Source organism: Pestalotiopsis fici (genome assembly GCF_000516985.1).
Source record: "Pestalotiopsis fici W106-1 unplaced genomic scaffold PFICI_Scf_3, whole genome shotgun sequence".
NCBI lineage: Eukaryota > Fungi > Ascomycota > Sordariomycetes > Amphisphaeriales > Sporocadaceae > Pestalotiopsis > Pestalotiopsis fici.
The window spans coordinates 2,532,410-2,557,584 of NW_006917093.1; the positions used below are offsets into that span (position 1 = coordinate 2,532,410).

General features: G+C 50.3%; 5 protein-coding genes across 5 annotated transcripts; 4 read left to right on the plus strand and 1 right to left on the minus strand.

Annotated features, from left to right (window-relative positions):
- Nucleotides 1-1,331: 1,331 nt before the first annotated feature.
- Nucleotides 1,332-14,548, plus strand: PFICI_04908 (Dynein heavy chain; the record flags this gene model as incomplete). The annotated part of the gene is made up of 3 exons (XM_007833489.1): nucleotides 1,332-1,638; nucleotides 1,709-14,022; nucleotides 14,078-14,548. The coding sequence occupies 3 exons, from the start codon at nucleotides 1,332-1,334 to the stop codon at nucleotides 14,546-14,548; spliced, it is 13,092 nt and encodes a 4,363-aa protein (XP_007831680.1).
- Nucleotides 14,549-15,683: 1,135 nt separating this feature from the next.
- PFICI_04909 (uncharacterized protein) lies at nucleotides 15,684-16,193 on the plus strand (the record flags this gene model as incomplete). The annotated part of the gene is made up of 2 exons (XM_007833490.1): nucleotides 15,684-16,010; nucleotides 16,101-16,193. The coding sequence occupies 2 exons, from the start codon at nucleotides 15,684-15,686 to the stop codon at nucleotides 16,191-16,193; spliced, it is 420 nt and encodes a 139-aa protein (XP_007831681.1).
- Nucleotides 16,194-17,782: 1,589 nt separating this feature from the next.
- Nucleotides 17,783-18,793, plus strand: PFICI_04910 (uncharacterized protein; the record flags this gene model as incomplete). Its single annotated transcript, XM_007833491.1, has 1 exon — nucleotides 17,783-18,793. The coding sequence occupies one exon, from the start codon at nucleotides 17,783-17,785 to the stop codon at nucleotides 18,791-18,793; it is 1,011 nt and encodes a 336-aa protein (XP_007831682.1).
- A 790-nt stretch (nucleotides 18,794-19,583) lies between these two features.
- On the minus strand, nucleotides 19,584-20,348 carry PFICI_04911 (uncharacterized protein; the record flags this gene model as incomplete). The annotated part of the gene is made up of 1 exon (XM_007833492.1): nucleotides 19,584-20,348. One exon carries the CDS (start codon nucleotides 20,346-20,348, stop codon nucleotides 19,584-19,586), a length of 765 nt encoding a protein of 254 aa, XP_007831683.1.
- Nucleotides 20,349-23,538: 3,190 nt separating this feature from the next.
- PFICI_04912 (uncharacterized protein) lies at nucleotides 23,539-25,021 on the plus strand (the record flags this gene model as incomplete). Its single annotated transcript, XM_007833493.1, has 2 exons — nucleotides 23,539-23,627; nucleotides 23,818-25,021. 2 exons carry the CDS (start codon nucleotides 23,539-23,541, stop codon nucleotides 25,019-25,021), a joined length of 1,293 nt encoding a protein of 430 aa, XP_007831684.1.
- Nucleotides 25,022-25,175: the final 154 nt, after the last annotated feature.

Sequence of the window (25,175 nt, forward strand, 5' to 3'; positions counted from 1 at the left end):
GTGTTGTTGTTATTATTATTATTATTATGGCTGCAGATCAGTGTGTTGCTGCAGTGTATGAAAACGAAAATAGTCGAAGGGGAACTGGAGGGAACCGGAGTTGGTACATTGATCTTTTAGACGGCGGAAAAAAGGAAGTCAAACCAGAACCTACATAGCTAGAGTGGAATATTGATCTCCAGCATAGTGTAGCTGTGCCGTCTGGCGTTATGGGATAGATCGACAGTAATAATACAAACCACTACATCTTGCTTTGCCCACCGATTCCCCAGGGCACTGGAAAAACGCGACTCGTGGATGAGATATACACGCCATGTCCAGAGTGTCAGTAGATGTATGAGCTTTGCATGTAATTGTCTGCGTGTATAATTTTAGCCCCGAGGAAATCATGATCGATTTCTTGAGATTGAGCCATCAGACTGCAAAGATCGTTGTAGCAGCATCTATAATCGAAATTCCTACATACTCAACAACTTAGATACTGATAGATGTACGTAGTACCGGGGAGGTATTATTTTTTTCCCCATGATGTTGTTATGTAAGCAGAGTTCTTGTGTGACCCAGTGCAACATCAAAACGTCAAGGTACCTTCCCTGCAAAGTCTGGAGAAGTCGTCCCAGCATTGACGTCGTGATGTAGCAGCCAATCACAAAGCTAGCCGAGGAGCATTTCTTTGTTTGTCAAGCATCAGGCGTGTCGAGCTTCTTTGGATGGAAGAGAAGGGCGCTCGGCATTTGGGGGGCGTGGGGCAAATGCCAATGCCATTGGGATTCTGTCACCCCCTTGACCCGCAGCTGCCCAGGGTGCTTTTAAGCCTTTAACCCAGGTAGGCGTTGCAACGGCAGGCTAATGCTCCTCGAACTCCCTACGTGTGCTGGATCTGGCAGAGAGATTAGCTGAATTGGGCCGCTCCAGTCGCGACCAAGCGCACCCTAGCAGCACATCTTTTGGCTCTGCAGCGCGTGAAACGTTGTCGATAGCACTGGGCGATTTGAACCCAAAACTTTGGACTCACCATTCCCATCCTTTGTCAATACTAGAGAATAATACCAAGCTACCTTGGGTTGGCCATCCATCCACCCACACGACAACTCACACTACTTGTTTGGGTCACTGAAGAAAGACATTCTCTCTCAGACCCTTCACACTCATTTGTTTGTCTTTGTGTTGTTTTGCAGATTCACCAACCCAATAGATCGGCCATCCTTCGCGAGCTTCTGCACCCGCGCTTCGTCCCGTCCCCTATCCCATGTCGACGTGCTTGACAGCATAATTCGCGATCGCCTATGCCAGAACCCACGACATTGTAAAACCTTCAACCATCCGGCATCATGATGGAAACGGTGGGCTCCCCGCTGGGGGCCCAAGATCCTATGGCTAATGGCGTCTCGTCTCCTCCGTCTCCCCTGGCCAGCATCGACCCGAGCAAGCTGGTAGAGCACTTGGCTGCTGTCGTGACCATAGCTCTAGGAGCTACCCGAGAGGATCTGGAACGTGACGGCAACCTTTTGTCCCCAGGAAACCGTACCGACACTCTGCAGCGATGCGCACGTTTTGCGAGCGACTCCCAGGTGGCTTTGTACATACAGAAAGAGATCGTTCCCGTATCGGAAGAGGCAGAAGATCCAGAAGATAATGGTATGAGCTCATGGCTTTTCTTTGGGCCACCCAACGACGAAAGAGATATATACTGATCCTCGCCATGTAGCCATGTCCGCACATTTCTACACAATCACGTCCGAGATTTCGCCATCACCGACCATAGCAGCCTACCTGGCATTCCTCAAACGCCCGCAAGCAATCGACCCTTCCCTACCGTTGACTTCACAAATTCAGATTCAGACACTGCCTGGCGCTGCTTCTCTTAGTAATGTTGTTGCTGAACAAGGACCTTCCGCTTCGCCCTTCGAGATTCTTCATACCATTGTTCATAATGCTCTGGCTCCTTATTTCGATGCCAGCACCAGGTCTTCCCAAGCAGCAACAGGCGCTAGAAGGGCAGATATCGACGGCAAGACTGGCATACCCGTGACGAAAAAACGCTTGACGGAGCTCGAGCTCAGTCTACTGCATCTCCAGCAGAATGTTGAGATCCCAGAGCTTATGCTGCCCTTCCACTCGCATGTCCAAGCAGCATTGGACGCCGCCACTGCTCAGGGCATCCGACCCTCTCTCGAGTTGATCCCTACCGCATTGCTTTCCGACAGTGGTTTCATGAACAGTCTCCAAGCAACTGTGAATAGTTGGATTAAGTCGATTCAGGGCATCACCAAGATGACAAGAGACCCGGTCATGAGGACTGCGACCCAAGAAATCAACTTTTGGCTGTCCATGGAATCGGCTTTGGAGAGCATTGAGCAGCAGCTGCGTAGCGAAGGCGTCATGCTCACACTGGAGATCTTGAAGCATGCCAAGCGATTCCAGGCCACTGTCAGTTTCTCGTCGGATACTGGCTTGAAAGAAGCCATGGATACTGTGCAAAAGTACAACCAGCTCATGCGAGACTTTCCTCTCGATGACCTTCTTTCTGCTACATCACTGCCCAAGGTGAACGATGCAATCATTCAAATCTTTGGTCACATGAACAGGAAAATGCGATTCAGCAACTACCCCATCAAGCGGACCTTGGATCTTGTTGAAGCTATTTCGGCCGAGCTCAAGGAGGTCATGCATCGTCTGTTGCCCGGTACGGATTTGGTCAACCTCGACTATGATGAATTTAAGGCTCTTATGAAGACTGCCGACGAAATTTTCCATGGTTGGGACATGCAGATCAAGGAGTTTACAAACATTGCCCGAGAAACCACGCGAAGACGGCAAGAGAAGTTTATTCCCATCAAGATTAACCCGAAGCATAGTGATTTGCAAGCGCGGCTCAAGTACATCGCTACATTCCGCGACAACCACGAACAATTGCAACGGACTATTGTAATCGTTCTTGGTCCCAAAGCGACTGTGAATGGAGCTGGCGCAGGCGCAGAACCCACCACCAATGGTACTGTCCTAAGTGAAGAACTGGGTGACGTGGACGCTGTGCAAGAAGTACGACAGGCTTGGGAATCCCTGAAAAACGTAGACTTGCTTGACGTTTCCGACGAAGGCACCCAGCGTTGGGCGCGTGCCGAGAACAACTATAATGAGCGCACAACTCGCGTAGAGAACTCGATCATTGCTAGACTACGCGACCGTCTCGCAACTGCCAAGAACGCCAATGAGATGTTCCGAGTTTTCTCTCAATTCAATGCGCTTTTCGTCCGACCCAAGATTCGAGGAGCCATTGCTGAGTACCAAAATCAGCTCATTGACAACGTAAAGCAGGCCATCTCTGCTCTCCACGAGCGATTCAAGCAGCAGTATGGTCACTCGGAGGCTCATGCTATGGCGCAACTTCATGATCTCCCCCCAGTCTCGGGCGCCATTATCTGGGCTAGACAGATCGAGCGTCAGCTGGACGGTTACATGGGCAAGGTGGAAGATATCCTTGGTTCAGATTGGATCCATCACACGGAAGGTCAGAAGCTGCAGACAGAGAGCGATCTGTTCAGAAAGAAGCTGGATACCCAAGCCATTTACAAAGCATGGATTGATGATGTTCTTCGCAAGAATATCACAATCTCTGGCCGGCTATTCAACATCAACAAGATCAGGTCCGCCAACAATGCTCTAGACCTCTCTGTCAATTTCGATGCACAGATCATCACGCTCTTCAAAGAGACCAGAAACCTGGGCTGGCAAAACTTCAATGTGCCTCACTCTGTGAATAACACCGCGAAAGATGCCAAGCGAGTTTATCCCTATGCCGTCAGTCTGATGGAGAGTGTGCGGACATTTGCCCAAACATCGCGCCAGATCTCAGAAATGTCCGAAGTTTCGATCCTTTTGGGAGGCTATCAACAAGAAGTCTATAGCCTTATTGAAAAGGGTGTGCCTCTGAAATGGGGTTCATTCCTTGACGCATGGGATGTCCACATGAGGCAACATCTCCCGAATGGTACTTTGGAACATGCCTTGGGCCGGAACAACGCTGGCACCAAGCACGTCCAATTCGTACGCGATTTTGCCGCCGCCGCTTCTGTATTACAATCCAAAACAATCGCGCTGGCATCCATTTACGCAACTGTGCAGACGGCCTCGAGAGAACTAGCAACTTGCCCCTATGAGGCAGCAGAGTTTGAAAAACGGTTGCAGATCATCCAAGCCGCCGTTGACCAGCTGAATTTGGAGCAGTATGTCAACCTAGGATATTGGGTCGAGCGCCTGAATGAAGGTATCAAGGCAACCTTGCTAGTGCGGCTTCAGGAAGCCATTGGCCATTGGATTGCTGCCTTTGAGGACGAGAGCCCCAACGATGAGTCTTCACGCCGCAAGGCGTTGACCCCTGCCGGTGATTCTATCAAGTCGAATATGCCAGTGATGAAGGAAACTGTGCATGAGATCACTATGAGGAACCAGGTCATTTATCTCGACCCGCCGCTGGAGTTTGCCCGAGCAAGTTGGTTCTTGCAATTGCATGAGTGGCTTGGTGTGGTCTGTAACCTGCCCAAGATCAAGGCCTCAAGATACCAGATGACTCTGTCACTGAGCACCGCTGCCCCAGAAGAAGTTCGTTTCACTGATCTTCCTGGCTCATGCGCAGAAATCCTGTCACACGTTTACCTGTCAATTGAGACCAAGCTGGCAAACATTGCCGCTTATGTGGATAAGTGGCTGCAATTCCAGTCCCTGTGGGACCTTCAATCGGACCACGTCTACGACTTGTTGGGAGAACAACTTTCCAAGTGGCTGCAACTGCTTCAGGAGATTCGGAAGTCTCGCGCAACATTTGACACCACCGAGGTCAGCAGATCTTTTGGGCGTACCACGATCGACTACGAACAAGTTCAGACCAAGGTGAATGCAAAGTATGATCAATGGCAACACGATATCCTTGGAAAGTTTGGTAGCAGACTTGGTGGTCGCATGAGGGAAGTTCACGCTGAAATCGAAAAAGCTCGAAGGGATCTCGAGAGCCAAGGCCTAGATGCATCCTCCACTGCCCAGGCTGTGCAATTCATCACAATAGTTCAATCATGCAAGCGCAACGTGAAGATCTGGGCACCTGAGGTGGATGTCTTCCGCCAAGGCCAGCAGATGCTCCATCGCAATCGCTATCAATTGCCCAATGATTGGCTGGACATTGCCCAGATCGAAAACATGTGGGATGCTCTGAACGACCTGCTTGCAAGGAAATCCAAGATCGTCGAGGATCAGACTGATGCTCTCAAGGCCAAGATTCTTGCAGAGGACAAGATTGTGACGGACAAGATTGCCGAGATTGACATACAATGGAACGAGGAGAAGCCGGTATCTGGTACCATTCCCCATGAGGTTGCATCCAAAACCTTGGGCTCGTTTGAGTCTCGTGCCAATAAGCTGCAAGAAGATTTTGCCATGGTTTCCAAAGCTAAAGAAGCTCTCGATCTTCCACCTAGCCCAGCAACTTCGCTTTCCGATATCCTTGGGGAGATTGAAGATTTCAAGTCAGTGTGGGCGAACCTTTCCACAGTTTGGAACAGTTTGAATGAGCTCGGTGAGACGCCATGGGCAAGTGTTCAGCCCCGGAAACTTCGGTCATCCATCAACGGGCTCATCGAAACGACCAAGAATCTGCCGAGCAGAATGCGTCAATATGCTGCCTACGAGCATATGCAGACTGTGCTCAAACAGCACCTGAAAGCTGTTGCCATCTTGACTGACTTGAAGTCAGATGCGATCAAGGAGCGCCACTGGGAAAAGCTGTGGAAGGACCTCAAGCCCGGCAGACGTTACTCGCCTTCCTCCACCACACTCAGCGATGTGTGGCAGCTCAACCTTGTCGCGAGTGAAGTTATCATCCGAGATGTCATCACCCAAGCGCAAGGCGAAATGGCTCTGGAAGAATTCTTGAAGCAGGTCAAAGATCATTGGGAGAACTATAACCTCGATCTTACAAACTACCAGAACAAGTGCCGGCTTTTGCGAAAAGACTGCCACGATGATATGATGGCCAAGTCGAGCGAACACCTGAACTCTCTGCAAGCCATGAAACACTCGCCATACTACAAAACTTTTCAACAGGACGCCGATATTTGGGAGACCAGGATGAACGAGATTGGCGTGTTGCTCGATGTTTTCCAGAAAGTGCAGCAGAAGTGGGTCTATCTCGAGGGAGTCTTTACAGGCAGCGCAGATATCAAACACCTGCTGCCAAATGAGACCAGAAAATTCGAAAACCAGAGCAGCCAGTTCCACAGCATTCTGAAAGCTGTCGCCAGGAAGCCCACGATTCTCGATGTTCTTCGTATCGAAAACGTGGAACCTCGACTCCGACAGGTTGAGGAGGCTCTGAACTCAGTCTCTAGTGGTCTTGAAGCCTACCTGGAGAAGGAGAGAGCGTCATTCCCTCGATTCTATTTTGTGGGCAATGATGATCTTCTCGAGATGATCGGAAACAGCAATGAGACTCTGCGCATTACCAAACATTTCAAGAAGATGTTTGCTGGTATCAACAATCTCATCATGGACGATGAGACCACTATTTCTGGATTTACCTCCAAAGAAGGCGAGGCTGTTCGTCTCAAGAAGAGTATTTCCTTGGTCAAGGTTCCGAAAATCAACGACTGGCTGGCGCTGCTTGAAAATGGCATGAAATACACCCTTGCCGAGCTGCTCGCGGAAGCTATTGATTCCTTTACCCCGATATTCAATGCCGACAAGATTGACCCGGATGCTCTCAACACATACATTGAATCATATCCCAGTCAAATGATGGTTCTTGCCACGCAAGCCGTATGGACGACAGCCGTCGAGGCATCACTTGCCAATGATGGTCAAAACCTTCAAGCGATCTACGAACGCGAGGTAGACCTCCTCCGTCTTCTCGCAGACACCGTCCTGGGCGATTTGCCGATCATTCAAAGGAAGAAGTGCGAGGCACTAATTACAAACTTTGTGCATCAGCGTGATATCATTAGCAAATTGATGAAATTTGGCGCGGCATCTCCAACGCACTACTTGTGGCTGCTCCAGATGCGCTACGTCTACACACCTGAGGGTGACTATCTGCAGCGTCTTCAGATTAAGATGGCCAATGCGGCGCTCAATTATGGCTTCGAGTACCTTGGTATACCTGACAGGCTTGTCCGCACGCCGCTGACGGACAGGTGCTTCTTGACCATGACCCAAGCTCTCTGTCAAAGATTGGGAGGATCACCATATGGCCCCGCTGGTACCGGCAAGACTGAATCTGTCAAGGCTCTGGGTGTTGAACTTGGTCGCTTCACACTAGTGTTTTGTTGTGATGACACTTTCGACGATGGTGCCATGGGTCGTATCTTCCTGGGTCTTTGTCAAGTTGGTGCATGGGGTTGTTTCGACGAGTTCAATCGTCTCGAAGAGAGGATCCTATCCGCTGTTTCGCAACAAATTCAAGACATTCAGCTTGGCTTGAAGCACGAATCCAAGGTCAAGCTCAAGGATGATTCGGCGCCCATCACTGTCGACACCAACAGTGGCATCTTCATCACCATGAATCCTGGTTATGCTGGTCGTTCCAATCTGCCAGACAACTTGAAGAAACTCTTCCGCAGCGTTGCCATGTCAAAGCCCGACAAGGAACTCATTGCTGAAGTTATGCTCTACTCTCAGGGTTTTAAGCAAGCAAAGCAGCTCTCCAAGCAAGTTGTTCCATTCTTTGATCAGTGCAAAGACAAGCTTGAACATGAATCTCACTACGACTTTGGTCTACGTGCCCTCAAAAGTGTGCTTGTAAGCTCCGGTGGCCTGAAGCGAGCTCGTATTACTGGCTCTGAAGGGGATATCGGGGCAGAAGAAGTCGTTGAGCCAGAAATCATCGTGCAAAGCATTCGCGAGACTGTTGCTCCAAAACTTCTCCAAAAAGATGTGGCCATCATGGAATCAGTAGAGGCCAGCTGCTTCGAAGGAGTGCAATACGTCCCAGGTGACCTCGGCAAGCTCGAGGAAGCAATAAGAAGCTTGGCCAAAGCACGGAACCTGGTCGTTGGCGAAACATGGATGACAAAGATTATACAACTGTACCAGATCCAGAATATTCACCACGGTGTCATGATGGTCGGAAACTCTGGATCCGGAAAGTCTGTCGCCTGGAGGTTACTTCTCGACGCTCTCAAGGAGGCAGAGGGCGTACAAGGTGTCTGCCACGTTATTGATTCAAAGGTCATGTCCAAGGAAGCCTTGTACGGAGTGCTTGACCCCACGACGCGCGAATGGACTGATGGTCTATTCACCAGCATTTTGCGAGCCATCATTGACAATCTTCGTGGAGAAGACAGCAAGCGTCACTGGATCGTTTTCGATGGTGATGTCGACCCGGAGTGGGTTGAAAACTTGAACTCTGTCCTCGATGACAACAAGCTTTTGACGCTGCCCAACGGTGAACGTCTCAACCTTCCATCCAACGTTCGTGTGATGTTTGAAGTTGAGAATCTCAATCATGCCACACCTGCCACTGTGAGTCGATGCGGTATGGTGTGGTTCAGCGAAGACGTCGTCAATACAAACATGATGGTCGCTCACTATCTCGAGAGCCTACGCAACAATCTCTTCGAAAACTTGGACGAGGATGTGTTGGTCGATCTCAACAGCGCACAAGCTCTTTCCTTGCAAAAGCAAGCAGCTGATTACCTGGAAGAATGTCTCACAACGGACAGCTTTATCCATGCTGCTCTAAAAGATGCACAATCCTACAACCACATTATGTTGTTTACGCAAACTCGTGTTTTGGAGACACTTTTCTCGTTGTTGAATAAGGCGATTCGCAACCTTGTCGAGTACAACGCTCAACATAGTGACTTCCCGCTGGATGCCGATCAGACCGAAGCCTACATATCAAAGAAGCTTCTGCTTGCATTAGTCTGGGCATTCACAGGTGATTGTCCCTTGGTGGATCGCAAGGCTTTCGGTGACAGCCTTTCAAACCTGGCAAGATTTGGGCAGCCGCCTATTGATGGAACAAGCTCGCTCATTGACTTTGACGTGTCTTTGCCCCGAGCTGAGTGGATCCCCTGGCAGAACCAAGTACCAGCCATTGAAGTCCACGTTGACAGCATCGTGCAGACCGATGTTGTTATCCCTACCACTGACACCGTACGTCATGAAGATGTTCTATACTCTTGGCTTGCAGATCACAAGCCGCTTCTCCTCTGTGGACCTCCTGGTTCCGGTAAAACAATGACGCTTTTCAGTGCTCTGCGTAAACTACCGAACATGGAAGTTGCGGGTCTCAACTTCTCGAGTGCCACGACCCCTGAATTGCTCATCAAGACATTCGACCAATATTGCGAGTACAAGAAAACGCTCAATGGTGTTGTGCTATCGCCCACTCAAACTGGCAGGTGGCTCGTGGTATTCTGCGATGAGATCAACTTGCCTGCTCCGGACCAATACGGAACTCAACGTGCCATTTCCTTCCTTCGACAGCTGGTGGAACACAATGGTTTTTGGAGAACAAAAGATAAGGCTTGGGTAACGCTTGACAGGATCCAGTTTGTTGGCGCTTGTAACCCCCCTACAGATGCCGGCCGAACACCACTGACGCCCCGTTTCCTTCGACATGCGCCCCTGATTATGGTCGACTACCCCGGCGAGATGTCTCTCAACCAAATCTACGGAACGTTCAACAGTGCCGTGCTCAAGACGCACAACGACATTCGTGGCTATGCCGACGACTTTACACAGGCCATGGTCAGATTCTATCTGGAGTCTCAACAGAGATTCACCGCAAAGGACCAGCCACACTACGTCTACAGTCCACGTGAACTGACAAGATGGGTGCGTGGTGTGTATGAGGCTTTGCGCGAGGTAGAGTCCATGAATCTGAACGGACTGGTCCGCATCTGGGCCCATGAAGCCTTGCGTCTTTTCCATGATCGACTGGTCACGGAACAGGAGAGACAATGGACGATTGAGGCTATCAACAGAATCGCTCTGAAATACTTCCCGCAAATCGACGAAGCCAAGGCACTTGGTGGGCCCATCTTGTTCTCAAATTGGCTCAACAGAAACTATGTCCCTGTTGGAAGAGAAGAGTTGCGTACCTTTGTCAAGGAGCGTCTCAAGACTTTTTGCGAAGAAGAAGTCGACATGCCATTGGTTCTGTTCAACGAGGTGCTCGAGCACGCTTTGCGCATCGACCGTGTGTTCCAGCAGCCTCAAGGCCATCTCATTCTCATTGGTGTCAGTGGCAGCGGAAAGACTACACTGTCGCGTTTTGTTGCTTGGATGAATGGTCTGAAGGTCTTCCAAATCAAGGTCCATGGCAGATACTCTGCCACCGACTTTGATGACGACTTGCGAGATGTCCTCCGCGCTTGTGGAACTAAAGATCAGAAAATGTGCTTTATTATGGACGAGTCCAACGTTTTGGATTCCGGTTTCCTCGAGCGCATGAATACACTGCTAGCCAATGCAGAGGTTCCTGGTCTCTTCGAAGGCGACGAATACACTACTTTGATGACGGCCTGCAGAGAAGGAGCACAAAGAGAGGGCCAAATTCTTGATTCCAATGATGAGCTGTACAAATGGTTCACCGGAAAGATTGTGAAGAACCTGCACGTGGTTTTCACGATGAACCCGCCCGAGGAAGGCCTGTCCTCAAAGGCTGCTACCAGTCCTGCACTGTTCAACCGTTGCGTTCTTAACTGGATGGGCGACTGGTCTGACGAGGCTTTCTTCCAAGTTGGCAAGGAGTTGACATCCAAGATTGACCTTGACCGACCTGACTTTGTTTCCGCTGACACGATTCCGGTAGCTTATCGGGGTTTGGAACTCCCAGCATCTCACAGAGACACCGTTATCAACTCCATGGTCTACATCCACCACTCGCTGCATCAATTCAATCGCCGCCTGCGAACGCAGCAGAATAAGACTACTTTCTTGACGCCTCGACACTTTTTGGATTTTGTTGCGCAGTATGTGAATTTGTACAATGAAAAACGCGACGAACTAGAAGACCAGCAACGCCATCTTAACGTTGGTCTAACCAAACTCAACCAAACCGTGGACGACGTCAACGATCTTGAAAAGAAATTGAAGATCTTCGAAAAGGAGCTCGAAGAGAAGATTGCTGAATCAAAGATCAAGCTCTCGAAAATGGTCGAAGCAAAGGCCTCAGTCAGCGCGAAACAAACGACGGCATCAAAACTCCAGGAAACATTGTCAGTCAGGACCGAGCGGATCGAAGAGCGCAAGACGCAGGTCGACCAACAACTTGCCGACGCAGGTCCCGCTATCGAGGCAGCAAGAAGTGCTGTGAGCTCAATCAAGAAACAGCACATGACCGAACTTGCTGTCTTCGGATCTCCCCCACAATACGTCAAGAATACCATCTACGCCGTCTTGGTCCTGCTAGGGCAGCCTGAAAAAGAAGGTGATTGGAACCTAAGCAGAGCTGCGACGCGTAGCAGAGATTTCCAAGATCAGGTCGCAAACTACGATGCAAGAACGATGACGAAGGCAGTTCGGGCAAAGATTCAGAAAACATACCTGAACGATGACAATTTTACTGTGGAGGCAGTCTACAGATCGAGCAAAGCCTGTGGTCCATTGCTGCAATGGCTGAAAGCACAGGTCAAGTACTCTGAGATGCTTGAAGTGGTCCAACCCCTCAATAGCGAAGTTGACGAACTTGAAGAGGAATTGGTTGAAACCACGGCCGAACACGAAGCGATCAAGGAACAGCTGGTTTCACTCGAGAAGAGAGAGAAGGGGCTTACTTCCGAGTTCCAAGTCCTCACCTCGGATATTTCGGACAAACAGAAGAATCTGGACCAAGTGAAGTCTAAATTGGACCGCAGCAATAAGCTCATCCGTGACCTCTCTTCTGAGAGATACCGATGGGATGAGTCGAGCAAATCTTTTGCGATCCAGATGGGCACTCTTGTTGGCGATGTACTGCTGGCGGCTGCCTTCCTGGCATACGGTGGCTTGTACGATCAAGTATTCCGAAAGTCTATGATGGACGACTGGCTCCAGCAGGTCGCAGCATCTGGACTGCAGCTGAAACAAGCGAATGCGATTACCGAGTATCTTTCGGTAGCTGACGAGCGATTACACTGGCAAACGAATGGCCTGCCGGTTGACAACCTCTGTACCGAGAACGCAATCATACTCAAGCGTTACAACCGTTACCCGTTGATCGTGGATCCGTCTGGTGGAATCACAGAGTTCCTGCTCAAGGACTTCAAAGACCGTCGCCTGACCGTTACCAGCTTCCTCGATGCCAACTTTGCAAAGCAACTCGAAAGTGCCATTCGTTTTGGTAATCCCATCCTGATTCAAGATGCAGAGCACCTCGACCCGGTCTTGAACCCGGTCTTGAACAGGGAATACCAAAGGACAGGCGGCCGTGTCCTGATTCAGCTCGGCAAGCAGCAAATTGACTTTTCGCCGTCTTTCAAGCTGTACCTCTCCACGCGAGATCCATCAGTATCGTTCCCGCCCGATATTTGTAGTCGTACGACTTTTGTCAACTTTACTGTGACCCAAAGCAGTCTGCAAACCCAGTCCTTGGATCAGGTGTTGAAATCTGAACGCCCTGACGTGGATGAGAAACGCTCCAATTCCATCAAAGCCCAGGGAGAGTACAAGATCACACTCCGCAGGCTCGAGGACAATCTCCTCCAGGCTTTGAACGAATCTGAAGGAAATCTGCTCGAGAACAATGACGTCATTAGCAAACTCGAGAGTCTCAAGAAGGAGGCGGCCGATATTGCTGAGAAGATGAGCGATGGCGAGAATGCCATGGCTGAACTGGAGACAACTACTCGCCAATACAACGTTGTCGCACAGTCATGTAGCTCGATATTTTCTGTGCTGGATCAATTGCACAATATTGACCGCTTCTATCAATTCTCGCTGCAGTACTTCCTCGACATCTTCACCAAGGTGCTGCGCGAGAATGACAGTTTAGCCAAGGAGCCCAAGGAGAATGACGAGGCTCGTCGCAAGATCATCGTACGTGATCTATTTGTCAGTACATTCAAGCAGACGGCATCCAGTCTCTTCCAGAAACACCTAATCATTTTTGCCCTACTGCTCCTCCGAGCTGCGCCAAAGCAGTTCTACGCAATGGACAAGGATGTGCTTGACGTCGTTTTGAGTGAGCACACACAAGGCCGGGATCTCTCAACCGAGACAGATGCCAAGGCCGAGGCAATCACAAAGGCAAAGGAGATCAGTGTGCTTGCGAGCAAGCTCGACTCCATACCAGATACTGCCTGGGACAAGTTTTTGACAGAGGAGAATGCTGAAGACCACATTCCACAACCGTGGGATGCCGACACTGGCCTGTACGATCAAGGTCTATTGTCCCTACTCCTTGTCAAGCTCTTCCGAGTGGATCGTTTTGTGCCAGCGGCAGAGCGACTCGTCACTTCTGTTTTTGGTTCTGGCTTCTTTGATGTTACCGAGGATCTCAAACGCACAACCGAGCAGGTGAAGTTGGGTACTCCAATCTCCCTGGTCTCAACCCGAGGATTTGATGCAAGCTACAAGGTCGACCAGCTGGTCCAGCGACTGGGCGTCTCTTGCACCAATGTGGCAATGGGCTCCAAGAAATCTCAGGATGTGGCAGACAAGGCTATTGCCGATGCTTCCAGTAATGGACGCTGGGTATTGATCAAGAATGTGCACCTGACTCCAGACTGGCTCCAGTCATTGGAGAAGCGACTCGAATCGAGAAAGCAACCGCATCCCGACTTTAGGCTGTTCTTGTCAATGGAGGCACAGCCCAAGATACCGGTCAACTTCCTACGGGCCTCTCGTATCTTGATGAATGAACAGTCCGCGGGTATCAGGGCAAACATGAAGGACACAATGACCTCGTTCTCGAGCAGAGCCGTCAAGGACCCGCGTGAAAGAACCAGACTCTACTTCCTCTTGTCATTCTTGCATGCAGTGATTCAAGAGCGCTTGCGATACGCACCCTTGGGCTGGAAGCAATTCTGGGAGTTCAACGATTCTGATGTGAGTATCTGTCTTCCCGCAATGCTTTGTGAAATACCTACTGACTGAAATATAGTATGAATGCTCTGCATTTATCGTCGATACTTGGCTCGAGCATATTGCCCAGAACCGTTCCAATGTCGATCCCAAGAATATCCCGTGGGACATGATCCGTAGCCTGGTTCGCATCACTTACGGCGGCAAGATTGATGATGATGGCGATTACCAGGTGCTAGACGGTCTGGTGAACAAGACTTTGCACGTGAATGCCTTTGAACACGAGCACAAGCTCGTCGAGGATAGTGAAAGTGGCGGGCTCACAGTGCCTAGTGAGGGCAGCCTCCAGGCATTCCAAGACTGGATCAACAAGTTGCCTGAGCGAGAACCACCAACCTACCTGGGACTCCCGGCCAATGCAGAAAAGCTTCTTTTGGCTGCTCAGAGCAAGGATGTTATCAACCAAGCGAGAGATTTGAGCAAGAAGTTGGACGAGTCTGAGCAACTCATGGACGAAGGCGAAGACCACAATGCAGAGGCTTCTGCCTAAGGGCGTTGTAGGGCTGAATAGTTTTGAGGCTGGAAGATAGGATTTTGTTTCGTTTCGTTCTATGTACTATATGATGTACCTTTGTAAGAGGGATTGCGTCTCTGTCTTTCACTTTTTTCCCTTCCCTTTCCCCTGCATGATACAGCCTGATACCCTTAGAGCATTTCCTATCTGCTCCTCTTGTATCATCAACATCAGACAAGCATGCCTGTTCCTTGCGCAGTTATTTTTCTGTTTGTAAATATTAGAGTCTGATGCTGTAATAGAAGAACTGCCAAACATCATTGTGTCGTGCTGCTTGTTCCTCCTGGCCTGTAGATGCTCCACGGTTGGTTATTAATGCGCCACAAGTGGCTGGAGCCTGTGGTTATCCGTGTACAGCCTCATCATAGAGTCTGTTGGTTGTGCAGGAAGGGCTTTGGCTTCCCGTTGAGCGCACGATTAGTTTCTGCTTAGAAGAGTGGTTGCTAAATCTATCTTCTTTTCTACGGTACGGTCATACCAGTAACGATTCAAGCAGCTGTCGATCTACTCACTGAAATGGTGGGTTATTGATTTTCTTTTCTCACTTCTTCCTCTTCTGCGCTTCTTCTCTTAACAGATCCGGACTACGTCGGATATGTGCTTCATTCTGTGAGACTGATCAGCTGGCCTTGTTCCGAATCAGTGACTCAAGGTGAAGCCAGAACAGAGCCAGCATCAACCGAGCCCTCCAGACAAGGTGAGTCGATGGATATTTGATGATTTGATGATTTGATGATTTGATAGATGATTATTATGATGGGAGCTCAGATCGACCACTCAAGATGCTGATGGGTTCCTTCCCAGTCAAGGTGATGTTCATCAGGGCAAAAGCCTACAGCCAGGAAGTTGTAATGGGAGGAAGCCACTGAGTGTACCTGCCATAGAAACTCGAACAGTGAGCATACTGGACACTGATATGCCGTCATCTAGGAATTCCCACCCAAGTCTGTCCTTGTCCTTCAAAGCACAGCTCGAACTGATCTTATTACATCACGCTAGCTCAGCGGGAGTGCGAACACGCTCATACATGATTCTAGGTCTTGTTTACTATAATCGAAAGACATCATTATTTTGACCTCCATCGATTACTCGCCCACACTCATCGATTGCAATGTCTGGCTCAGCATTGTCCTCCCACCCCGACGGGAAGACGAAAATGGAAGGAGCATCAGTAGACAGTCATGTTCCCGTGGCTCCCGCAGCGGCGGCGGCAGCAGCAGCATCTCAGTCTGAAGTGCAGCAGCAGAATGAGATCATCAAGTTGCAAGTAAAGCAAAGCGCGCGATACCAGCGCACAAGTCTCGTCAAAATACGACGCACGTCGCCTCTCGGGGCCATGATGGAATTCTTTGCTGCTCAAGCCGGTCGGCATGTGGACAGGCTTCGCTTCGTCACGTTTGACGGCCAGAGAATGCACAAGGACCAAACTGCCAATGATGTAAGTCGATGGCACCTTTGCATCCCTTTACTTAACGCTGTCGAATGAAATCTGTGCATTGCTAATAACGAGTCTTGCAATCTAAATCAGCTCGAGCTCGAGGATGGCGATCTGATAGACGTTCTGGAGGAGCAAGATGGAGGAGGAGGAGGACAAGTGCATCTAAAGGTGACGACGGTGTGAATATGGAATGGTCAGGGTTGGCGCGCAAGGCTAGGCTCGGTAATGATGCGTCGTGGTTGTTGGGGCAGGCACGTCTGTTTTCCCCCAAGCGAAATTGTACACACGACGAATTGTTCTTGGAACGATAAGCACACTTATACAATAGCGTAGCACATCAAGGAACTGTTTATGGAGATGTCTCTTATAATCGATGAGGACCCCGTACCAACACTGGATTGACATTGTACCTACCAGTGGTAACATTTCAGGATTGGATCTTGGGATTCTTGGCACAAACCCCACGTTACGTACTATTCTATAGGCTTGGAAGGGGATCCAAATGTGGATTACTTTTAGGTACCGTGCCGTGGCCCCGAACCGGCGTGCCGAGGTATCTTTAATGTACGGCAGGGGCAGGGTACGAGGATACAATGGACCGACCGACTTGTTATTACAACACCACTGTAACTAGTAATGTACTTTGTTACCTACCCCAAAGCACTGAGTGAGATCTACCTATAAACGCTTTGCTCAGTTGCACCCTCCACAAACCAAAAAAAAATCATCCTTTCCGCCCGCGCATAAATATCAAATCTCATTTCTCGGAGATTATGAAGTGCAGACGAGTGCCTCTTGTTGCTCTTCAATTTCGTCTATCACGTCGATTCATCATGCACAAGCTGGTCACCTAATGTACATTACTTTTGTTCCCTCGGCCCATTCCCTAGGCATGGCATGTTTAGCAGAGAGACGACCCCCCCTCCATTTCCCCAGATTTTGGCACTTCTGTTTTTGGGGGCCGCGCCATTCTCCCAGAACAGGAAATCCCCCTGTAAAGGAGAAATGTTACCCGGGCTTACCCCCCTTCAGCTATCTGGGCTACCGCAGATGATGTATTTCCTATAATAACGTTATGATAACCCAATACATAGAGTTCAAATTCAATGTATAGTAATTAATGGACCTTTTGATACCAAGTTTGACGAGTACCAGACTGCTAATATCGTTCGCTATTTGAATGTCTTGAGATAAAGTTGCTTCAGGTGCCGTATTCAAATGCCGGATTATAGCTTATACAACCAGACTCCAGGTGCAGGCTGTAGCTGTAGGTTCAGGCTCTATGCGTATGTTCTTTGCGATATACTCAAGTCACACACCGCACTCTTATCCAATTTAGAATTTAAGAATCCCTCTGGGTACAACCTCTGGCGGTTCTTACAACGGTATATCATATTTACTCAAATGCCGGGATCTGACATGGCCCTTCAATGCGGTAGCCCGGATAGTGAGGGGGGGTGTAGCTCGGATAACATTTCTCCTGTAAGACCGCTAATCCACTCAGTACCTACTACTATTACTAGGTACTCCCTCCCCTAAGGGTATGTAGCACATGCCCAACCGGCTTTCTGTCCCGTTGTCTGTCTTATCGGGAAGGGCTGCAACAATAAACTCGACTGGGGATCTTGTCCATTTCTCTTATTCTGCCTTTTAAACCATTCCGATAGACAGCCTCGTTTACCGCGCGTGTCTTTTTTTTTCTCCTTTTCCCTTGTCTTTTGTGTCGGCGACCTCACTTACAGAAAAGAGAAACACAGCGAGTCTTCTCCGCCATGTCATCGACCGAGGTACAAGCGACCACGGACCTACCGTCGGGCGACCCGGTGCCCTCGTCATCGGCACCCTCGCCGTCGACACCGCCGAAGCCGCTGCCGCTGCGGGCGCTGCTCGAGGCGGCGCCGTCCAACGTGGACGCCTTCCTCGCGCACCTGCAGCGCTGCCTCAGCACCCCCTCGGGCATCGACACGGTCCTGCTGTTCCTGTGCTACTCGTCGCGCCTCTCGTCGGCCGCCCTCGAGCTCCTCACCCGCCCCGCCCTCAAGCGCGGCGCCGACCGGCTCCTCGCCATCGCCTCGGCCCTGCCCCCGAGCACCACGATCCTCTTCACCTCCACAAAGGCCCTGTTCCCGTCGCCCGGCGCCGCCATACTCCTCGAGCTCAGCCAGAGGCTCAAGACGTTTAGTGCTCTCCTCAGCGAGACGCGCACCTTTTTGCGGTTGTGGGGGTTGCTGGGCATGTACTTTTGGGGCCGAGGCCTGGTCCTACGACTACGGGAAGCGAGGAAAGCAGCAGCATCATCGGCAACAGGCGACGAAAAGGCTTCGGCCGCCGCCAAGATTGACAAGCTCGAAGTCTCCCTCGCCGCGTCGCAGCTCGTCGCCTGCGTCATCTTCCAAGCCCTCGAAAACGGCGGCTACCTGGCGCAGAAGAGCGTGCTAAAGTGGCAGCCGGCCACCATTGGCAAGGCCTACCGGTGGAGCGCCCGGTTCTGGGGCGCCTTTGTCGGGCTCAAGCTGGCCGAGCTGTTCCTGGACCGCTACCGCCGCGCCAGCGTGCCCAAGCGCCAGCGCATGGGCGACAAGACGGTCGCCGTCTTTGAGCGCGAGGAGGCCGAGTGGAGCACCGAGTGGCGCAAGCTCGTCGGCAGGAACATGGCCTGGTTCCCCCTCACGCTGCACTGGAGTCTGGAACAGGGTCTGTTCAATGAGCTGACGATTGGCGCGCTGGCAAGTATCCCCGGAGTCATTCAGATGCGGGATTTGTGGAGGAGGACAAGCGAATGATCAAGTTTATTATGATAATACCAACACCCATTTTGACGCGAGAATGATCATATGAAATGAATCCATTGTATCAGTGTTGAACTGTTATTGGTGTGCGAGCGGGAATCAACTAGCAGAATGCTGAGCCATATCTGGCAGTATAATGAAACAAGAGGGCGGCATTATCAAGTTCTCGACACTAGAGATCACATATACATTTAAAAGAACAAAAACTACAAAATTGTTGACCAATGAAAACTTACCACTATGCATATTCTGCAAAAGTTAATATTACGTGACGGTCCGGAATGGTACATGGCTTTCAATTGGTGGTATGCATATAGATCCTGACTATCATTAGGCCATGAATTATCAATAGTAGTAATGGTAATTTGCTCATCAACTCTATGGGCGCTACTAGTTGTATATACTAGAGAGATTATCCAGGTGGAACAACATGGGCGCATCCACAATCTTGAATTTATATTATTGTTGCATCATTTCGTCCCTATTCTAGGTTACGATTACAACTCCGTGACTGGACTAAATGTCCATTACATTAGAGTTTCGTGGTATTCTCACATCCGACTCACTCGGCCACTAATCATTTTTCTTCCATCTGATAACCCAAATGTGCCCATGTCGGGAACTAAACTACCAGACGCCACGCAATGCTAAAGTTTATTATTGTACAATTCATCCCGAATCAATGTCATCTCATCATTACCACACCTTTGTGGATATCATGGGCTGAATCGGTCAGCCATGATGGAGCCTTTCACCACCACAAATAGCAGTGGGGTATGTGCCTTTACATGATTAGCATAGCTGCGCCTAACAAGGGCGCCAATATCATCATGGCCGGCAGTGCCAAGCTTGTCGCCCGACTTGTAATAACTGTATCGAAAGGACTTCCGCCTCCTTTGAGAGGCTTGGTGTCGGAAGTGGTGGATGTGGATGTGTCGCTAGACGTTGTGCTTGTGGCTTGCGTCGTTTGTGACGCTGCAGTGGTCGTCGATATTATAGTTTCCGTCGTGGAGCTGTCCGACGATGGCACATTGATAATGGCGGTACTGGAAGTGCTCTGTACAGAGGTGGATGTGGTGGTTGTGGTATCTATTGCGCTGCTCGTCGTCGTAAGCGTTTGCACCGAGGTTGTGGCCGCCGTCGTCGATTTGCTTGATGTAGTGGGCCGAACCGTGACTTGGACCGTGGTTGTGTCAGAATCAGCTCCGGGGCAAAGGGTTTCCAAAATCTTTCCATCAAGGACCAATCCCAGTAATGACTTGGAATTCACATCCAAGCCTCCACAGATGGCCTGGACGATGGTGCCCTCGGCCCTCAGGCCGCTGATACATAGTGTCGAGCACTGGTTGCCATTGGTGAAGTCCGTCTGCGTACATCCCGCAATTTGTGCGTTGTAAGCGACTATACATGGGGACGGTATCGCGTTCGAGGTGATGATTTGAAAGTTTGCCAATGACAGGGCAGACGTGGTCGACGTAAGCGCCAGCAGCAACGTCGTGGCCGCCCTCGGTGGCCTCCATAGAGACCTCGTTTGTGAATGTTCCCACATGTCCAATTTGAGCTCGTATATTTCCCAGCTAATAGCAGAGCCAATGAAGTGGTCGGTAGCGGAATGATCAATACACTTTTTTGAGTAGCGCAACGATCAAAACGTTGAAAGAAAAAGAAAGGGCAGAAGTTGCAATCAATAGTACCACAAGGTGGAGATGCAACGCTGCCAGAATTCAATACAAGCCGTACAGTTCAGGCTAATAATAATGATGTCTGGCGTGTGAACAACTGATGGGCCTAAACTGAACGTCCAAAAAATTATGGCAGTCGAGAGGCCGAGGACCGTGTGAGACGTGGAGTGTATCAGTGTGCCGCGATGACGGGATCGTGAACAGTCTGCCCAATAAGAGGTGTCGTGCAGTCTGGAAGAAGTACGAGCCGGACGGTCAATGCGTCGTCTGGTAGGTACATCAACAACTCGAGCAAAAGAGCTGTATGGTGCGACTCGGTGCCAGAAGCAATTGGGCAGCCAGCCGAATTGGAAAAAGGATATGTCAAGAACCTTGCCGACGATCCAATTTCCGACAGGCCACGAAGGGAAGTTGCAGTGATATATCCTTGAAGCCCGCCAAAGAGTCGAGACGAGATCTACTCTTCTTTTCCCGCGCCAAGCGATGAGCGAGCCTTGGTATATATCCGTAGAAGCCAAAAGCCAGCAGTACGTGTATGTGTATATGTACTGAGAGGAAGACCAAGAGTGCAGCAGGAAACACGAATTAATGACCCAGTTGGCCAAGAGTCGAGTTTTTGTTGTCGGGCCAGCGCAATCAATAGTGCAAGACAGAGAGAGGTTGGATGAAAAGTAACGGGGCAGTGACGGGAGGGAAAAGGAGACAAGACGGGTTGGCAAGTATCAATCACTTGGAGTGAGTGACGTGCCTAGATCGGATCTGGGGAAACACAAACGAACGCTTCGACCGTTGAGCGTTGGCTATGTGTGTATAGGATCTTTTAGTTGACACGGAGAGGGAAGACACAGAGAGAGATTGGACGCGAACCAAGGGCGTACAACGTGCAGAGAGAAGTGTATGCGTGTGTGTGGAAAGAACTCGAGATGAACCAAAGACACAGTGTGCTCCTCAATTTGAAGCATGTGTCACGGTTGTGGTGACGATGAAACGATGTGCAGCCAGGGCAAGAGGCAGAAGCGGCCACATCAAGCGAAGAGGAAAAAGCGGGAGGCTCTCCAATACAGGAAGGTTGAGGGAAAGGATGGAACAAATATGATGGGGAAACTGTAAATCTTTTTTCTCCGGGGGTTGATGAAGGACCAAGGCGCAACTTGCACATTATTTTACAACTTCAAGAGCAAGAGACACAGAGAAACAGTAATAAAAAGAGAGGGAAACTGCGCATGTACTTACTGCCTTACCCGTCCATTCAGCCCGCCAAAGCGAACCGACCAACCAGCCTACCTACCTGTTGGACATGGATATACCCTCATCACTCCCAATGATGTGCAGTTGCTGGGGTGGGTGTGGCCTAGGGCTGTATAAGTCAGGCCAAGTCGGGGGACCAGTCCCCAGCCAACCGAAAACGATCAATCCGGCAGTAATCCTTGTTGCTCCTGTGTGTGGCATTATGTGGCGACCACGAGCAGATGGTCGAAAGACAAAAGCAAAATGGCTCTGAGATTCTTTTGCCCCCCCTGCCCTTTCTGGTGGTTGCTCTTTGCGTTGTTCCTGGCCAATGGTGCTTTGGGACATGATGGGATGAAACACGAAACAGTTGTGTTTGAAGTGGTGAGACCCCCCGGGGGGTCGGTCGTCGAGGCCCTGACATCACTAGCGCTTCTAATGATTGGCTGCTGGCTTACCTCCCTGGGACTCAGCTAGAGGTGCCAGAAACGAACCATTGGCCAGCACTCGCTCGGATATCCGTAATACCAAGAAAGAAAAAAGCATTTTCGTATCTTGTGCCGTTGAAAACAATCAGTTCGTTTACTGCACATCGATTGCAACCAAATCCACGTGGCATCGGGATGTCAGTCAAATATTCCCATTTAACAAAAGGAGCATCCACTCAGACAGACGTGATTGTAATCTCATGAACAGTCACCTATATCCAGAACTCTAGCAATGTGTTTGGCTTATGAAGGGGGTATAGCGCGGTAGTGTAGCACTAAATGTCCCTAGTAGTTGACAACAGCCATGGAGACTACATTGTACCTGAAGAAGTTTTGTTCCTCACTTTCCCAGTCTGATCTTGACCATTAGCAGTGCCATTACTGTGATCAAGTGGAAACTTTCTACCAACAATGAATGTTGATATAATTGAGTTAATAAATGTGTATACAAATGATGTCACCATGTTTCCTGGTGTCTTCGCCCTTATTAGAATACCCCATCGCATTTAGTGGGTCGTCTTTTGTCTCTACGCTGTGTGGTCCCACTACTCTATTTGTTACATTGAGACTGTATTCTAATCAACGACAACGCAATCATCGTGCGCGGTCTGCATGCCTTGCTCATTTCAAATCAGACCAAGCAGACGGCAACTCTCTGCTTGATTATATCAACGTGGAAGAATACCAACCAGCTGGAGTTTATACTGACAACTTTATACATTCCGTGGCGAGACGAAGCCAACATCGACAGCGACCGCCGGAACTCAAGACAATGGCCCAAAACAAGCCCTTTATTCACACAACAGACAACATTATATATTCATTCTAGGTAGTATAATATACACTGAGCCGCATGTATATGCGATCAAGTATCTTTTGCTTGGCTCGATACATGGAAAAAGGAGGTTATGAACATTCAAGCACTGTAGACGTATCGCGCATCGTGCGTCGCTTTCCGAGGAACAAACTACTTTGAGAGCATAGTACGGCGGAGGATGCGCAGGATTTGTCTTGCTGTCAAATTTCAATTATCAAAATATATCAGAATTAATTAGGTGTCATTTTGTATTGTTCCTGCTTATGAGGCCTGGGATGTAGGCAGGTAGAATTGGACCGTAGGAGAAAAAAAAAGGTTGAAATAGTGCGCCCAAGCTAACATCCCCACACTTCATGATGAGGTGAGTCAAGGATTTCGCCTCAACCACCATACGGTGAACAAGGCAAAGAATTAAGAAGACCACAGCCGCCACTACATGGGCTTGAAACAATCAAGTAAAATCACCACAAGAGACAAGAGAGCGACGATACTGTAGGCAAAGAAAGAGCCTCGACCCCTTTCATCATGCCGTCCGCCGAGACGGGGGCAGCCCTTTGCAACCGCTGCAAGACAAATGAAGCCTTGCACACAATGCGCAATGAAACCGTATGCTCGTGAGTCTTTGATTCTTACTTTTTTCCCCCCCCCTTTCTCCCGCTACTCTGTTTAATTGGTCTTACCCCCTATACTACATCTTGTCGAGACCATTCCCCCATACCTATTCCGCTACATTCCTTTCCATATTCAACGCAATATATTTTTGTACATGTAATCAGCTGACGACTAGCTCCTTGTTGAGCAAAGACCATGCTTCAAATCCTTCATCTCCCTCAAGGCCGTCAAGCGCCTTGAGCAGCTACAGCGCGATACGCGCACAGGCGGCAGCGGCAGCGGAAGCGGAGGGCAAGGAGGATCATCGGGCCCGCCTCGCACCCAACGGTACCTCCTGGCCCTGTCGCCCGGTGGGGTGAGCTCGACGGCCCTGCTGAGCGCCCTGTGGGAGAATCAGCGACAGCAGCGCGAGCGCGGCCAAAAGGTGCGGTTTGAGCTGCTCGTCGCCGTCGTCGATACCGAGCTGAGGGGTGGTGGTGGTGGTGATGACGACGAGACGACATCTGCTGCTGCTGCTGCTGCTGCCAATGATGAAGCCGCCTTCTTTGCCCGCTATGCCGAGCGCTTCCCGGGCACGCAGTTCCGGCGCGTGGCGCTCGAGGATGCGCTGGGTCTCGATACGGTGGACTGGACGGCCCTGCCCAGCGTGGACACGTCTCTGGCCTCTCCGGCCCGGCGCCTCGCGGACCTGCTCTCGCGCCTCCCGTCGACCACGTCGCGGGCCGACGTGGTGCGCCTGCTGATCCGGCACCTCCTCGTCCAGACCGCCGTCCAGGCGTCCTGCGGCGTTGTGCTCATGGGCTACAATACCACGTCGTTGGCCGAGCTGACCCTGTCCGAGACGGCCAAGGGGCGCGGCTTTGCGGTGCCGTGGGGTGTGAATGACGGTTGGGTAAACCTGCCGCGCGTGAAAAGACTGCCACCGAGGGCTGAGACGGCAGAAGGGGAAGATAGCGCCACAAAGGAAGAAGAGGACAAGGGGGAGATTGATGCCAGCGTCAAAATGCTCATCTACCATCCACTCCGTGAACTCTTCCGCAAGGAACTTCTCATTTACAGCGGTCTCACATCACCGCCACTAACGCCGCTGCTGATCGAGAACGGCAACCGGTCGGCGGCCGTGGTATCGCACAAGGACCTGAGCATCGACGACGTCATGGCGCGGTACTTTGCCGAGGTCGAGGAGAATTACCCGAGTGTCGTCGCCAACGTGGTGCGGACCACGGGCAAGTTGAACCGTGCCGGGAATGTCGAGAATGGAAGCTGCGGACTCTGCGGCCTGGGGCTCGACGAGGTTGGTGATGAGCGGTGGAGAGGAGAGCTGGGAGAGCAGAAAAACGAGAGCGATGGCAGGGGGCGGTTGTGTTATGGATGCGAGAGGTCCGTCTATGGATGATCCCTACAGTCTACTCCCGTACGAAGAGTTGAAGCTCTTTTTGGCTACATCTTTCATTTTCTTTTTTCTGTGAATGAATCGCTATCTGCAAATGCTCTCCAAGATCTATGACAAAGCATACTGGTTCGCCCATCTTCTATACCCCTGAAAGATA